We start from the raw sequence: 16967 nt of genomic DNA, 5'->3' as shown, positions 1-16967 counted from the left end.
ATAAAAGGCTGTTTTCCCTTGAAAACAGCTTCGTATTTTCAGCTGTTTTTTGTTAAGCGTCTGAACACAGCCTCATTTTTGTCTTCTTGAATATTCATAAAACACGTCTCATTTAGTATCATGGTGTGTAGCTCCTTTTTACTCACCCACTAAAATTTGTATTTGTTTATTTTGCACCCATTATAATTCACAAATAAGTATTTACTCAATGTCAAACATCAGATTTCCTCCACTATTAAAGGGGTTAAAGGACCCTCAATGATCACCTGTAATCTGCAACGAAACCTGGCAACACAAATAAATTTCCCCTGTAGCGCCATCATAGGGGAAATTACTTATTACATAGTTTCCATTAATGAGCTGATGAGCCGTCCGTGTAATGCACAGACAGACCGAGAGAGAGAGAGAGAGAGAGAGAGAGAGAAAGAGAAAGAGAAAGAGAGAGACCGATACCTATCTCACGAACGGGGGGCCACCCGACCCTCGTCCTGCCTGGTGAGCTGACTTGCGGGCATCCTGAAGAACAATCAATGGAAAGGTGGCCGTGCATGTGCCTGTCCCTCTCCACTGAAAAGGTTATTATGGGACCCCTGTTTTTCTCTGAGGTGGAGGATTACAGAGGTGAGAAGTTTGTGCATTACCCAAATAAATTGTAAACGTATAACTAGAAAATGCTGGGCCCCATAGCAAACTTTTAAAATCCCTCCCTTCCAGATTAATTAGTATGGGGGACTCCTGTTATATAACACTTGTAGTACGGACTGTGTGAAACTACAGCTCCCAGTTTGGCCTGGATAATGGTAAGGGTATGCTGGGAGGTTTTTCCACAAACTGATCCAGTTGTGATTTAAACAACCAGATCGGAACAACAGTGCCCAGTGTGCCCTCCGTATAATCTGGCCCTGCTGCATTTATTATTAACTGCACTAAGGGTTAAACTGGCACAATGGACGATCCTCCGGTGAGTCCAAGTTCTGACACGATAACAGGTCGCTACAAAAACACAGCACCAAAAGGTCCATCTGAGGACAATTCTACTGTATATAAAGCTGGTACGTAGAACTTCACTTGCTGATAGGGACAATTCTTTTATGGGTTTATTCATAAATAACCTATTAAACTTCATTCATTCATTACATGACCAGTGCGTGCACAATGACAATAGCAAAATATACAATGCATTGGGACTTTGCTAGGCCTAAGGTGCCCCAGTCTGACATTGACTGCACTGACGATAAAGTCTTTCTTCTCTACTCTTCACAACTGCATTGCACATAAGAACCATCTGAGGAGCAATTACCCTTTACTAGCATCATGTTCCATCTTAAATTCAATGTTTTATATTTTTTTCTGTAAGATGTAGGACCAGGTATAATGTAATAACTCAGGAATTTATCTCTTGGAATAACTTGAGAGACTCTGTTACATGTTAATCTAAAGAGGTCTTAGATTTTTTTGCTCGTAAATTTCTCTGAGCTTTAGATTTACCAATTCCTTTATCCTGTTCAATACAGAACGTGCTCATCCCCTTTATGTCTTTCATCAAAGGCATGAACAAGGGATCAGCATGGCACGATTTTATTTCACCAAGAGGACACGCGAGAGATTATAACTTCATTTGGGATCGTCATACATTCTTTCACAAAGGATTGAAGGTGTTCACAGTCACAATGTAAGTAATGGTCAGACTTCTCCGGTTTCTCTGTTTATTACCTCGTCCACTTCAAGGTACATTTTTATTTTATTATTTTTACTAGTGGTGTTACATGACAATTTTATACGTCTCAGTTACCCTTGTGCATTATTTTAAGTTCCCTTACATTACAAACCTTTCCCATGTAGAATTTTTTTTTTAAAGAAAACAATATATAAAAGGCTGACTATGTAGCTGCACAAAATCAAAGTCACAATCATGGTCTATAAGTATATTCTAAAGCTGTGCCCAACAGATGTGGGTGGGTGGCAATATCACCAAACTAAAGAGAAGTTGATATCCATTTGCAGGAGAAATACAGACTGTCTTCCTACACTACTCAAACACCTAAAAAGTTCATATACCCTTAATTTTTCACTTCTTCGTGAAGCGGTAGTACATTTGATTCAACAGTTCCATTGAAATTACAGAGGTCTTCCATTATATACCTCGGTATGCAAATCCCCTTGGACCTATCTGTACTATATGGCTTAAATTATCACCCCCTGTTGGAGAAAACAATCGGAGATCTGGAAAAGTACGACAAGAAGTACTTGTCTTGGTTTGGCCGTGAAAAGATCCTGAAAATGGATATTATTCTTCGACCCCTATATATCTTTCAGGTTCTCCCTATCAGACTTCCGACTGTTTTCTTTATGTGCCTATAGTCTTCAGTGGATTTATTTGGAAGGGTAACTGCATTAGAATAAGCTTCCACACTTTATCTCGCTCTAAACAGTCTGGAGGGGTTGGTATCCACGACCTAAAATTATACCACACTGCTCCAACTATTCGAATGTCATTTCCACAGATCCTCTAAGCAGTGGGTGAAATTAGAAGCAAACCTGGTCTATCCTTCTTTGCACTCTTTACCATGGCTCTCACCAAACACTAGACCCAATGGGATGAACCATTCATTTTTCTCCCCCTTCTTTATGGATACCTGGGATAAATTAGTGGCCAAGGGTATCCTCTTTCTTAATCTTCCTTTCCTCCCTGAGTTAAACTCGGGCACTTTTCTTTGCCGATATCTTAGAACACCATATTCCTTACACAATATCAATTTACACCATATTGTTAACATGATATCCACTTACACCATATTCCCTGGGGCTCTGTTCTACCCTTTTTCACAGATCTCAAATTGGCCCATCCTGAGGTTTCCCTACTGCAGATGTCTTACTTTCAACTGTACTCCTACATACGTTCCATTAGCCAGGACTCCCACTTTCCAGCATCACCTACCCCATTAGACGCAATTTTCATAGCATCCTCGCCCCTTACACACAATCTATCGAGGATATATAGATTTCTTTTAGATGTAGTCACCCCTAGAAAGCCAACGTATGCTGGATCCTGGGAAAGAGAGTTGGGATACCTATTACAACAGCTAAAACAGATGAATGGCGTAAAGCCTTTTCACTCTGTCCCACAAAATGGCATTGGCGTGCAGAACACAGGAGAAAAGCTATAAGCTTTTGACCGGTGGCTCAGATGTCCTTCACTTCTCCATCAATTTTATCCTTTAGTTGCTGAGGAATGCTGGGGATGTGGTACCAAAAGGGACTATCATACACGTATGGTAGGACTGCGTGGAACTTTTTGGGATATGGTTTTATTCTACATATACCAAGAGCGGTCGCCACATCACAGTCATACCTCAGGTGGCATTACTGTCTATTTTACCAGGACCCTTTGCATCCATCAAAAAGATATTCTACACCACTTTTTAGCAGCAGCAGCAGTGTGTGCTGTTATTCCTAGATGCTGGAAAACGAATCAGGCCTCTGTTAAGTGGAATGGGTCCAGAAGGTAAATAGGTTTGTGTGGCATTCCTGGATTATTTATCAGAATTCTCATGAATTTCAGTAGTTGTTTGCATAGATAGAGTGTAGAATCTTTTTTTTTTTGGGGGGGGGGGGGGGGCACGTGATTTACCCGGCAGAATCTCCCGCATCTACTAAAATTAGCTGTATAATGCTGATGTTTCTGGGGCTTATATGATACTTCCCCCCCTTCCCCTGGATCCTGAGAATGAAGAGGCTGCGGGGCTTGACAAAGCACTATAGGCTCTTCACCTTTTTCTTGTTACACGGAGGTATAACTTGAAGCTCCTGTTCCCCAGTGCCAAATCTATACAGGACCCACTACCTACAATGTGCCAGTTATTATACTGCATCCCCTATAGCTATAACCCTGCTCATACAGTACCACCCCCGACTAAGCACTGTGTAGGAATTGCAACATACCCCTATTCATCTGAATGGAGCTGTGCTGCGATTCACGACACAGTGCCTGATCAGAAGTGGTGCGGTATCACTGCTACATAAAAATATAATAGTGAACTATGCAGCATAAACTATATTCGTATGCATGAAACCTACATAAATACATCAAACTGTCACATCATTTATACTGGCAAAGATAAGACTAAAATGTCTACAAGACTACTTGACTCATAAACTAGGAAAAGTCTATGATGTATTGCCTATTATTTTGTCTTGGGTCCTGTAGTACAAAGGCATCACATGGAAATGGTTTAAAAATAAAATATTGATTTTGTTGTAGACAATATATGTTGTCATTGGTTTAATATTTTATATGATCCTCTATAACTCTTGTATGATTTGCCCAATGCTCTTTTATGTCTTTAGTATGTCTCAAGTCTGAGATGTTCAGGCATCTGGAACAGGTTGAAAATGGGCTGTATGTGGCATAGGGATAAGCAAAGAGACTTTATTCTGCATTAAAGAGTAAATTAAATTTAGAGAGATCTATTTTCCAGAAAGTAAAAACCCTCTAGCTCTCCCGAGAAAACAGAGTTCATCAACTTAAAAAAAAGTAGCAAACAGAATTCAGCCAGGAAAAAATAATCCCAAAGCTAAATCAGGTTCCAAAACCAAGTCTTTTTCTTATTTCATAGATTACAACTAAATAAACACAGGGACGTGCACTGTCGATAAATGCTTTTCATAGATCGTCAGCAAGGGCGTAGCTAAAGGCTCATGGGCCCTGGTGCAAGAATTCAGCTTGGGCCCCCCTACCCCTCCCCAACACCACCAGACAACTGCGCGTGCCTATGCCCAGCCGCCTTGCCCAATAGCCCAAATGGATGTTCCCACAGTATAATGCCCCCATAGCTGCCTCCACACAGTATAATGCCCCCACAAAGTATAATGCCTCATACAGTATAATGCTCCCCAAAGCTATCCCCATACAGTAAAAAGCCCCCCATAGCTGCCCCCATGCAGTATAATTCGCCCATCGCTGCCCCCAAACAGTATAATGCCCCCATAGCTGCCCCCACACATTATAATGCGCCATAGCTGCCCCCATACAGTATAGTGCTCCCCATACAGTATAATGCACCCCATATCAGCTCCCCATACAGTATAATGTACCCCATATCAGCTCCCCATACAGTATAATGCCCCCCCATATCAGCTCCCCATACAGTATAATGCCCCCCAAATCAGCTCCCCATACAGTATAATGCCCCCATATCAGCACCCCATACAGTATAATGCACCCCATATCAGCTCCCCATACAGTATAATGTACCCCATATCAGCTCCCCATACAATATAATGCCCCCCCATATCAGCTCCGCATACAGTATAATACCCCCATATCAGCACCACATACAGTATAACGCCACCCATACAGTATAATGCCCCCTATCAGCTCCCCATACAGGATAATGCCCCCTATCAGCTCCCCATACAGTATAATGCCCCCCATATAGTATTATGCCCCCATATCAGCCCCCCATACAGTATAATGCCCCCCATATCTGCCCCCTATACAGTACAATTCCCCCCATATCAGCCCCCCCATACAGTATAATGCCCCCCATATCAGCTCCCCATACAGTATAATGCCCCCCATATCAGCTCCACATACAGTATAATGCCCCCCATATCAGCCCCCATACAGTATAATGCCCCCCCATATCAGCCCCCCATACAGTATAATGCCCCCCATATGAGCTCCCCATACAGTATAATGCCCCGCATATCAGCTCCCCATACAGTATAATGCCCCCCATATTAGCCCCCACAGTATAATGCCCCCATACAGTATAATTCCCCCCATATCAGCCCCCCATACAGTATAATGCCCCCCATACAGTATAATGCCCCATATCAGCCCCCCATACAGTATAATGCCCCATATCAGCCCCCCATACAGTATAATGCCACCCACTCAGCTCCCCATATAGTATAATGCCCCCGCTATATCAGCCCCCATACAATATAATGCCCCCAATATCAGCCCCCATACAGTATAATGCCCCCAATATCAGCCCCCATACAGTATAATGCCCTACTGCCATATCAGCCCCCATACAGTATAATGCAGCCATATGTACATAATAGAAAATCAGTAAAATTACTTAACTATCCCCGTTTCCCTGCCGGGTGGAGGATCCTTCTCCTCCTTTGGTCTGTGCTATGAGTGACTCGGCGCAGATCGCCGCGATGACGTCAATACATCGCGCCTTTCTGCGTCGAGCCGCTCTGGGCACAGTGAATGCTGGAACAAGGAGCCGTCAGCTCCTTGCTCCAGCATTGAATGGAACCGGGACCTCGGTAAATGACTCGTGACCCCCCGGAGGTCTTCACACGACCCCCCAGGACGTCGCGACCCACAGTTTGTAACGTATTGTATTGTGCAGTTTGTGGTGGAGAGAGGGGAGGCTGTAATTAAGCGGTCCCCCCTCTCCCCTCTCCACCGCAAACACAGACAGCACAATACAATAAATTTTGGGCCCCCTCTGCAGCTCACTTGGAGTCTTGCAGGATCTTCCGCACCGGCTCTTCCACACTGGCCGGAACGCCCCCCCACGTGACACTGAGTGTACCATGTGTCCGTGACGTCTAAGCAGAGCGGCCCATAACCAGGAAGTCCCGGAGAATTTATTTAATCATAAGCACGCTGTGTGGCAATGGGGTCGTAACTGCGACCCCTATAGCTACGCCACTGATCGGCAGTATTCTTTGGATACTTATGAAGCCGTGTGATGTCGGAAACACTCTTGTGTCAATAAAACACGCTTGCGCCTAAACATCTATTAAAAAAATAGTGCAAAGAAATGTTAAAGGGGTTGTACCAGAGTGGACAATTATCGCCTATTCACAGGGAAAGTGATAATTGTCTTATCGCTGGGTCCCCCCACCATTAACGAGAACGGAGGTCCCAAAGCACCCGCTCCGCCTCACTGCTTGACTGTAGTAAGGTGGACATTAAATAGAGCAATGGTCAAGAAGTGAGGAGAAATGGGGGGTTCGAGACCCCTGTTCTCATTAATAGAGGGGGGACCCACCAATCAAACGATTATCACCTATTCTATGGTACGGGACCCGCTAGGCTGTTTCCATAAGTCCCATAGCATTGCATTGCATGTTTTGTTAGCCAACTTCTATTTAGGTTCCGTTCCTGTTTTTGTCTTTAAAAATACATGCAAAATCTGCATCAAATCTGCACCGTGTGAACAAGGACTTAGAATAGAAAAATGTAGGACGCTAAAAAGACTCTGTATCACACATTACATTCACTGTGTACTGCCTATGGGAGCATAGGAGTCTTGGTTGGTGTAGCGTATTATATAATGATATGTTGCACGGTTGATCCGTGGTTAGCTCTATTTCATTACAGCACACTCCTAAAACATACTGATAGGTTAATTTGGTTCCTATGAAAATGTCCCTGGTGTAGCTGTGCCAAAAAAAGGGAAAAATTAAATTTTCAGGCACTGATGTGTATGATGACAATCTCTGTACTGCGCTGTGGAACATGTTGGTGCTATATAAGCAACAGGAAATAAATAAGTAGATAATAATAGATCACAACCTCAATATTACAAATGAACATGTGAAGGTTCAATCAAGAAGTTCAGTGGAACAGATATACCTCACTATTATATTTGTAATCTCTTCAGGCTAATCCTATTGTCTACTAGAACATTAACATTCCAGGGTCATAAATTATAATTACTAAATAGAATAACAGCTTCTCATGCTGATGACAATCCCTGCTTGTAAGAAGGGTCTCTTGAGAATAGGATGATAGCAAAGCGTCCTAATGCTGGGATCACCAGCGATCCGATGTAATCTGTGGTGAAACCTTGCAGTAAGTGTTCAATTTCCCTGCAGCGCCACCACAGGGAAAATGAAGGATTGCACATTGCCAATTTAAATCAATGGGTTGTCTGTGTAATGCAAGACAGGTGTGAGAGATGCTCTCAGTAACCGCTCTTCCCTCTGGCCAAGAAATGAGAATCCTAAACAGATGACCCCCTCTACTAACTCAAAATTCCCTAATAGGGTGTAGGACAATGGCTTTTCTAAAGTGAACAACCCTTTTAAAGTGAAACTCCAGGCAAAAGCTGAACATCCTGCTTTTGCCCAAAGTTAAAAAGATCCAATGAGCAATTGTCATGGCCTGCACAGAAAGCTGTACAGGAAATAAATCTGAGCATGGGGGTAGGGTGGGTGCCTCAATTCTGGATAAAAGCTAAATTTTCAGCTTTTGTCCCGTGTCACTTAGATCAAATAGAAATATACTGTAATTTGAAATGAAAAATAGGTATAACACACATGCAAGCTCAGAAAATGTTTTACATTCTTTTAGAATTGCCCCAGAACCAAGTAAGTAATGGCTCCCCCATAGGAGGCAGCCAAATGTTTTCATTACGCCTGCCCCAGTGCCCCATCTAAAGAGTAGTCATAAGTCACAGCCTGAGTCTTACAAAGTTTTAGCCACTGTTCCCATAACTGCTAGTCATAGTTTCCGAAAATGCCAGCCACAATGCCCCATCATAGTCACTGAACTGGAGTCCCCTTAACAGAGCCCGCACAGCATTATACCAATTTCTGCACTTTGTGATTTCATGACACCTACAGCTCAGATCATTGAATCCGGCTTTGTTCACACCTGTGCTGTGACTTCCGCTCATAATAGAAGCCACGACACGGTGCCAGACCCTCTGTATGACGGATCAATGCCACCCGCAGTCTATTGACTCAAGCTTCGCATTTCTTGCCATCAATACTGATCCACCTGCCGACAGAGGCTTCAAAATTATACTTCAAACATCAGTGTGAATATAGCCTATACTTGGAGGGCCTGTTTTAGACATCCTGATAACACTAGTGAGTGAGTATAATAGACAGAACAGCGCTGTCAAAACCTTGACATGAATAGCATATCCCTCTTGTTCATTGGCCAAGAGGGATCACATGCCAAGATCACTGATTGCCTTTTTTCCCCTAAAATGGTGACTTTAAGACACCCCAATCTAAAGTGTGAATGAATTTCTTTATATCCTATTATATTTTGTGAATAGTTATGCCGCAGTATATCCTCACTAAATACTGCAGCAATATTAAATTGTAGGTGGTATTAACCCACTTCTTATGTTTTTGTAATCAATAATAGCAAAATAAAAAAGAATTACAGCTTCTGGCCTGATTAATGAATATGGATGTGATCCACTTTGCAAACTAGGAGATGTTATTATTCATTACAGAAATTTGTGGAAGAAAGTACTGCTGGAATTTGAGTACAATGAACAGTACTGGTATATAAAAGTTATTATGTCTAGATATGTGTCTACCAGCTGTTTTATGTTAAATCTGTTTTGTAAATGCTTAGAACATTGGACCATTAAATTAGACTGTTTTGGTAAAAGACTGGAAAAAAAAATTCAAAAAAGGGGGAAAAAAGTCAATTTTGGAAGACGCTGACAATTTTTTTCTTTAGACACGTGTTAAGGTGAAAGGGTACGTAAAGAACACTGCGATTCCTTTTAATTAGCAGATTTGGTGAACCTTAATGTGAAAAACACTTCAATCTGAGACTGTGAATTTGAGGAACTGTAAAGACTGACACCGAGACCCGCTAAAAATTGGAGACGAAGCATTGTAGTCCCTGAATATCTAGGAAACTAAAGCAGGTGCCAACTGGAAATTCTGCAACGTTCTAGGGTTTAACAACATCAAATCCCTCGTATAAGGTCAGTGGACAATTATTTTTGGGCTGTAGATGTAGTGAATACAATACTAGATAAAAAAAAGGAAAACTAACTGTACATTTATATTTTTAAAGGCTATGTACACCTTTGAAATCTTTTTTTATTATTATTTTATTAAAATGTCTATCGGTGTGATTGATGCAACTTTCAAAATACTTTTTATTAAAAATTATTTTTACTTTTTGAGATACAGCTGCTTTGTATCCTGTATACTGAGCAGCTGTATCGTGCGCTAACACCTGAATCCGTTAGTTCTGCAGGACTGACGGATTCAGTGACAGCGGGTCCTGCATATCTCTGACACACAGGATCCACCTGTAATCGATCACATGTAAGTTATGAACTTAGATGTGATCGGTAACAGCTTGATCCTGCGTGTCGGAGACATGCAGGACCCGCTGTCACTGAACCCATCAGTCCCGATGACCTGACGGATTCAGGTTTCAGCGCTAAATACAGCTGCTCAGTATACAGGATACAAAGCAGCTGTATCTCAAAAAGTAAAAATTCTTTTTAATAAAAAGTATTTTGCAAGTTGCATCAATCACACTGATAGACATTTTTATAAAATAGTAAAAAAAAAAAAAAAAAAGATTTCAAAGGTGTGCATAGCCTTTAATTATAAAGACGTCCTGTCACTTTATCATTGACACTTAAAATGTGTGTTAGGAGAGCGGTAATTTGAAGCCTCTATGTAAAATCTGTAACTTTCATATGTCACTGGTCTCCTCACATGGGGCAGAGAGACCTTTTAGGCCCCATCAGTCTCCAGGGCCTTGGCGCGATGGCACTCCCTATAGTTACGCCCCTGAACAGTTAGTATTATTTACCCCATGCATCATACACTAATCAAGACTACAATGGAGGGGATTTATCATAATTAATGATAATGGAAAGGTGGAGCAAATGCCCAAAGCAACAAAATGTCATCTAAAAAATAAAAGCTGGAATTTGATAGGTTGCTTTGAGTAAATACTCCACTTTTAATTTGCATTGCCTATTCGCACGTTCCTCCACTGATTTCCAATACTAAAGAACTTCCAAATTCCTTTGGCACCAATCAGAGATTTACATTGATTTGCTTGAAACTTCATGTCAGAGATTGGTAACATTAGGTGATGAACAAGTCTAAGGGCTCTAAGAGGTGCTGCAGCTCCTTCATTCTGGAAATCTTTTGTGGTCTGAGTTTATGGGACTACAATGATGTTAATATAGAGGTCAGAGCTACACTTCTCCTGTATAGACATACAGTTAAATGATTACATTCTGACTGGTTGCAATAACCAGAATTGAACGTGGTCATAGAAATACATTATTTTATATTAGAAAAAATACTTTTAAAATGTAGAATATTCACCCAAAAATTTATTTTGATTTTTTCGTTCTTTCCTTGTGTTGTGCCCACATAGCAGCCTGACTGGGGCCCGCCTGGTATGGGATAGGTGATATAAAAATACATGGCAGTACTGACTAGTTGTACTAATGAATGTCTATTATAGTATAAAAATAACACTAAAATAATAAAACTTAGCATCTCTCTACATTATTAAATACATAAGGGGAGAATAGCACAAGAAATATAGATTTGGCACCAGCAGGAAATCTTGGTAGTTGGCAGCAATGTGGCATTTTTAATGACTCTATTAACGTGTATATATTTCACAAATGCAATGCGGTCAATCAGCTTAATTGGTTTTATCAAAATTACCAGTTTTTCATTTCTTTTTTAGATTTTATATCAGTCAGAATGTCTAATTCTATATATAATATGTTGGATACACAGCAATAAAGAAGTGAAATGTTCTGTATTGTTTTATGTATTGGAAGTTCTGTGACTATTCTTTTAGAAATAATGGCATCAGCCTTTTTCAATTTACGTATACCAATAAAAGATTTTCTTCTTTTTAGAATTATATATAAAAAGAAGATTGGAATAATAAAATAGAAGATCATAATTTAATATTGAATGGTCTTAATATATATCATATTCCAGGTAGTCTAAAAATAAGGACACCACAGCTGAAAGGGTTTACTGTAAATAATAGCTGCGTACATTGGGCCACATTTATTAGAATTGTCTGACGGAAAACTGGCCTTGTTGCCCATAGCAACCAAACACAGCGCATTTTACAGAGCAGTTTAAGAAAATTCTAATTGAAGTTCCACTTAAAGGGATTGGCCCATTACAACAACCCTTTTTTATATGCCCTATTAGGGTATATGGACGTCATAAAGAGAGATTCCCCACTCGGGACCCCCTTCTATTAAATCGAAGAGCTGCTGCATATGGATGCCATATAATACCAGGGGTTACAAAAATCAGGGGGTTACAAAAGTAGTGATAATGGTGATCAGCTGATGGAAGGTGTGGTTGTATTAAGAAAGAATATTTTTTTTTTTAGATAGGACAACCCCTTAATTGTGTTTTGCAAAGTGTAGGAATAGTGTTGCAACAAAGTGTAAACTAAATACTGCAGCCAAATAGTTAAATCCTGCACAGTATCGAGCAGATTATCAATAATCTACAAATCAAATTACAATAAAACATTGTTTTTTTTAAATAAACGAATATTTAAATTTTTTTAAAATAATATATTACGTTAAACAAAATGCTTTTTTTTAAAAAAAAATGTAAAAAAAAAAAAAGATTTTTAAAAAAATTGTAAAATAAGAAAGATACAGATATTTTTTTTTTCGTGAGGAGAGGGGAACATATTGGCATTGTAGATCAACACAGTTAGTGTTGTGTTCTTACAGATACATATATATATATATATATATATATATATATATATATATATTTGGGTTTTTTACTACTTTATATAAAATTCCCCCATTATGATAAAAAAAAATAAGAGAAAAAAAAAATCAGAATTAATTTATCACAGACCTTATGAGGAATATGTAGCAGAGTACTGCAGTGTATGGTTATAGGGCATGCACAGAGACTTCTCATTTATACTCACCTTTGCGTTCTCGATGCAGGGACAGATGGCCCACGCTGCACTTGCCTGAACATCTGGATGAGGATTTTTAAGCAGCGACCACAGCAAACGAACTCCGTCTAATCGGTCAATTACCCTGTCGCACAGCCAGGCAATGAAGAAATAAACATCAATTATAGCAGCAGAAATATAAGATCCTGACTGTGAAGAATTGTATTTGACCAAGAAATAAGAGTAGAATCGTCAGTCTTTCTTGTGGATTTAACATTTCATTCAAACTTTGTACATTTTTAGGTTATTATAACTGCGATCCATTCCCTTTCTTTGTGTCACATGGATTAGATCTATATCTGTAAATTAAAGCTACAAACAAGTTTATACTTTTCTAAACTGTGAGCCTTTAATGGAATCCTAATCCAGTAAAATGTACAAACCTAGACACATGGTAAAATTCAAGTATTTTGCAAAACAAATATTTCTTGCAGAACCTCATTACTTGAAGAGAATGTTATGTGTTTTTGAAATAACTTTTTTTTTTTATGCAGCTTCCCATTCTCGACCGTAGACTATCCGTGAAAGGAAAAGCATCTGTAATCCTGATAGAGGTTTAAACTTCTATACCACAGTACATCCTTTGTTGGGAATGTATAAAGTTTAACTTGTTTTCCATGTGCGGCCAACTAACATGACCGGCATTAAATAGCGCTGTCTAATTACTTAAACACACTCTAATCAAACTATCTTTATGACTGGCTGAAGAATTATCATCAGAATCATCACGGCACCATCTGTCCAGTGTTTATACATCAATCAGAGGTGAATCATAACTTTACATCAGGGTCCACAGAGGACTTTAAACCGAGCCACAGGCCAGACTAAACCGAATATCCCCTTACAATCCCATGTTTGTATGGAGACACTGTAAACCTAAATCTTGTCAAAAGATAGAAAGTCGGCTTTAAATATATCAGCTTCAAACATGCAAGAGAATGTTATTATCTTCTGAGAACACAGAACTAAGTTCTGCAAAAACATATCATTGTGACACAGATCTCCATGTGATTTTTACATAATTGCATCCAGGGCATAGTAAATGCTCAAAATCCTATACTAGATTTTTTAATAATTAAATCAATTTAAACCCTAAAATAAATCTAGTATATACATTCTTAATCTATACTAATTTGTAACAGTTACATATTGCCTGCACTTTATTGTTGCCACATTCTAAATTGATGTAAGTACTGCTTTAATGTTAAAAATAAGGAAAAAGAAAAGAAAAATAAGAAAAAAAAAAAGTTTAAACTCCTAATGGTTTATATGCAATATAATAAATATTGATGGGTTAAATAATATCTGATCTACTGTGCATCATTTATAAAATAGACAAATAGGATTTCCCCGAAAAATGTTAAAAAATTAAAAAGTTGTGAATGAGCAGAGATGCTTTGAGTTTTATTTGGAATATAATACAGTATTTTTTTTATTCTGTGGCTACTATAAGATCTAAACAATTGTACCTATAATTTTATGATCTAGACAATAATCATAAAAATATTTATTAGGCCAATTTTTGTGGGAAAAAAATGTAAAAAAATCTCATTCGCACTTTCAAAAAAAATCAGGCAGTTTTTAGAGATTCCTGTGGTTTTATTAAACTTAGCCCTTTAGATCTCTTCACATCTCGTTTTTTGTGCCCCTCCCCTCCAAACTATGATTTTTAGATGCAGTACTGTGATCCTAGTTTTACGTCAAGGTAGTGCTAGCAACGTTTCGTAAAATTATTTCTTAAAAAAAAACCAATTGGCCTTTGTCCTTTTTTTTTTGTAGTAATCAGCTGATAACACTGATAAATTATTTTCGAATATTACTGCAAAATTGGAAACTTACGCCATATTATCTGGTTCTGATGCGCAGGCTCCTACAGCTTTGGTAACATTCACCAGCAATGCTTTGTTAGTGCTGGTTAGTAAATTGACCAGTAGATTGATGGCCCCACATTTACGTATAATGGCCCTATTGGTTGGCTCCTGGCCACATTCTCCCAATGCTCCTACAACATTAATGAGGACCTCTTCTGGCTGGTCAGTCAGGAAGGTCACCAGGGTTTCTATTACTTTGTATTCTTCAAACCTTTGAAGCAAAAAAAATTATTAGCAGAAAAGGAGCATTGTACACCTTAATATAAGGCCCTTATATATGAAATGAACTGTAATAATATTGAAAAAAGACAAAAACATTCTGTAGTATTTTGACTTTTTGTGGCAAAAAGTCTGTGCCCTCTGACTATCATGCTTCTCTAGTAGCAATGGTCTTCTCATATGGTGCAGAGAGAATTTTTTAGGCCCCTTATGCTCGGGGGCTCTGTTGTGTCTGTAACCGCTCCATCCCCTTGTTCTCTTTATAATATAATCATTAAAGTAATTTAAATATAAAAAGATAAGAAAATAAAAAAAACACCTTCTTATTAAGACTATTAGACTAGAATATTTTTTCCAGATTTTCTTATATTTTCTATATTATATATTCAGTAACTTAATTTATGTTTATGCCATATGCTTTGCTTTACGCCACATGGAGAGACACATAAAAATTTACTATGTCTGATGAAAGAAATAATTTCTAAGTAAACATGAATTAATCTATTCGATTTGATCATTTTCTGGCCTGCTAAATAAATATTATGAACTGATCAGAGATCAGATTGGAAAAGCCCATTATAAGAAATAGCATGAAATTATTTTGGTACATTGCAAATATTTCCCTGAAGAAATGTTTTTCAATGACCGCACAAAATCTCAGAAATAATGGAACATCACGGTGATTAAAGTGAACCAAGGCTAAAACCAGCTGTACACATAATACAATCTTAGCTTTCGTTCACATCTGCGTTGGAGGCCCCGTCAGGAGCTTCCGTCACAGAGCCAATCAAAAACGGCGGAAAAAATAGTGCAGCATGATGTGCTATTCTGTCTGGTAAAACAATGGAAACACAACGGAACCCATTAAAGTCAATGTGTCCGTCATTTAGTGGATCCGACGCTTCCGATTATTTCGTTGTTCTGCTCCTATGACGGAGCAGAGCAACGGAAACACTGACGCAGATGTGAATGAAGCCTAAGATGAGGATCCTTCAACCCCTCTCTATGAGCCAAAATGGGGAGCCGCTAAGTTAGAGTGGCTGCCTCTCTGTCCATGTAACACATGTTTGACCATTCATTAAATGACCAGTTAAAACTTCCCTCTACACGCTGGAGGTTGCAGGAGTCGGAACTTTGCCAACTAGATAATCGCCGGGGCAGTTATGTTTAGAAAATGGGCTGTCTACTTGCCTTAAAGATAAAAAAAATCTTCTGGTTGGCAATCAAAAAAGCCAACGCACCCAATAAAATTTTTGTTGGGCTAGTGTTATTTCTGTGGATGTAAGAAGATAGCCAACGCACCCAATAAAATACTTGTTTGGCTAGTGTTATTTCTGTGGGTGTAAGTAGGAAACTATGGGGAAAAAGTACGATCAGACAGGAAAAATGAATTCTGCACAATCTACAGTATGAAGCCATTAACATCAACCCTGAGGCAAAAGTTTTTCAGCCCTAAAAGACATTAGATAGTATGTGATACCTTCCACATAATTTAGAAGAGTGAAGTCTTTATACCCTCCAAAATTTGCACCTAAAGTAATCTAATGTCTATGGAAAGCTGAAGTTTAGGCTTGAGTCCTAAAAAAAAAAGATTACAAAAAAAATACCAGAGCTATCAGCCACCTCATGTGGCTATATTCTGGCTGATATGGCCTTCTACCCAATCTCTGCATGACTGGCTGATATGGCTTATGATTGAATTGGAAAATGTTTGATCTGTCTGGTTTAGGCTTGGGTTACATTATGTTGTTGAGGCATGATATAAGGGTTATTATTATTATTATTATTTTCATTATTATTATTATTATTATTATTATTACTACATGATCTAGTTGTGCAATACATTTCATTCCAAATTCTGAATATTCACAGCACTGTATATCCTTCCCTTCTACAAGCATCAATGTGATGTTCAGCCTTAGTGAATATGTAACATGACGCATCATATGGCCCGGTTTACAGTACAATATACCATTAAAAGAAATGTGAAATGAGACGTCATTTGGGGATATTTATGAAAACTAGCATATGTGCAAACTGTTGCTGTCATAGAAGAAATTCTAGCCCAATGGCTAAAAGGACACTTCCTTCTTCTAAGGAGGGGTGCTCTCGTTAATTCGGGCTCCCTGACCAGCACTTCAGGGGTCATTAAA

General features: G+C 39.0%; 1 protein-coding gene across 1 annotated transcript in view; it reads right to left on the bottom strand.

The window, feature by feature from the left end:
• Positions 1–16967, bottom strand: part of ODAD2 (outer dynein arm docking complex subunit 2) — a 117025-nt gene that overhangs the window by 20000 nt on the left and 80058 nt on the right. Inside the window, exons 16-17 of the mRNA XM_075827505.1 lie at positions 14564–14806; positions 12695–12809 (exon numbers count right to left, since the gene is read on the bottom strand). Coding sequence (XP_075683620.1) covers positions 12695–12809; positions 14564–14806 — 358 coding nt within the window. The remainder of the gene's footprint in view (positions 1–12694; positions 12810–14563; positions 14807–16967) is intronic.

Source organism: Rhinoderma darwinii, chromosome 5 (assembly GCF_050947455.1).
Source record: "Rhinoderma darwinii isolate aRhiDar2 chromosome 5, aRhiDar2.hap1, whole genome shotgun sequence".
In the NCBI taxonomy this organism is placed as follows: domain Eukaryota; kingdom Metazoa; phylum Chordata; class Amphibia; order Anura; family Rhinodermatidae; genus Rhinoderma; species Rhinoderma darwinii.
Note: the sequence above shows the minus strand (reverse complement) of the source record. Positions and strands in the feature narration are given on the sequence as shown.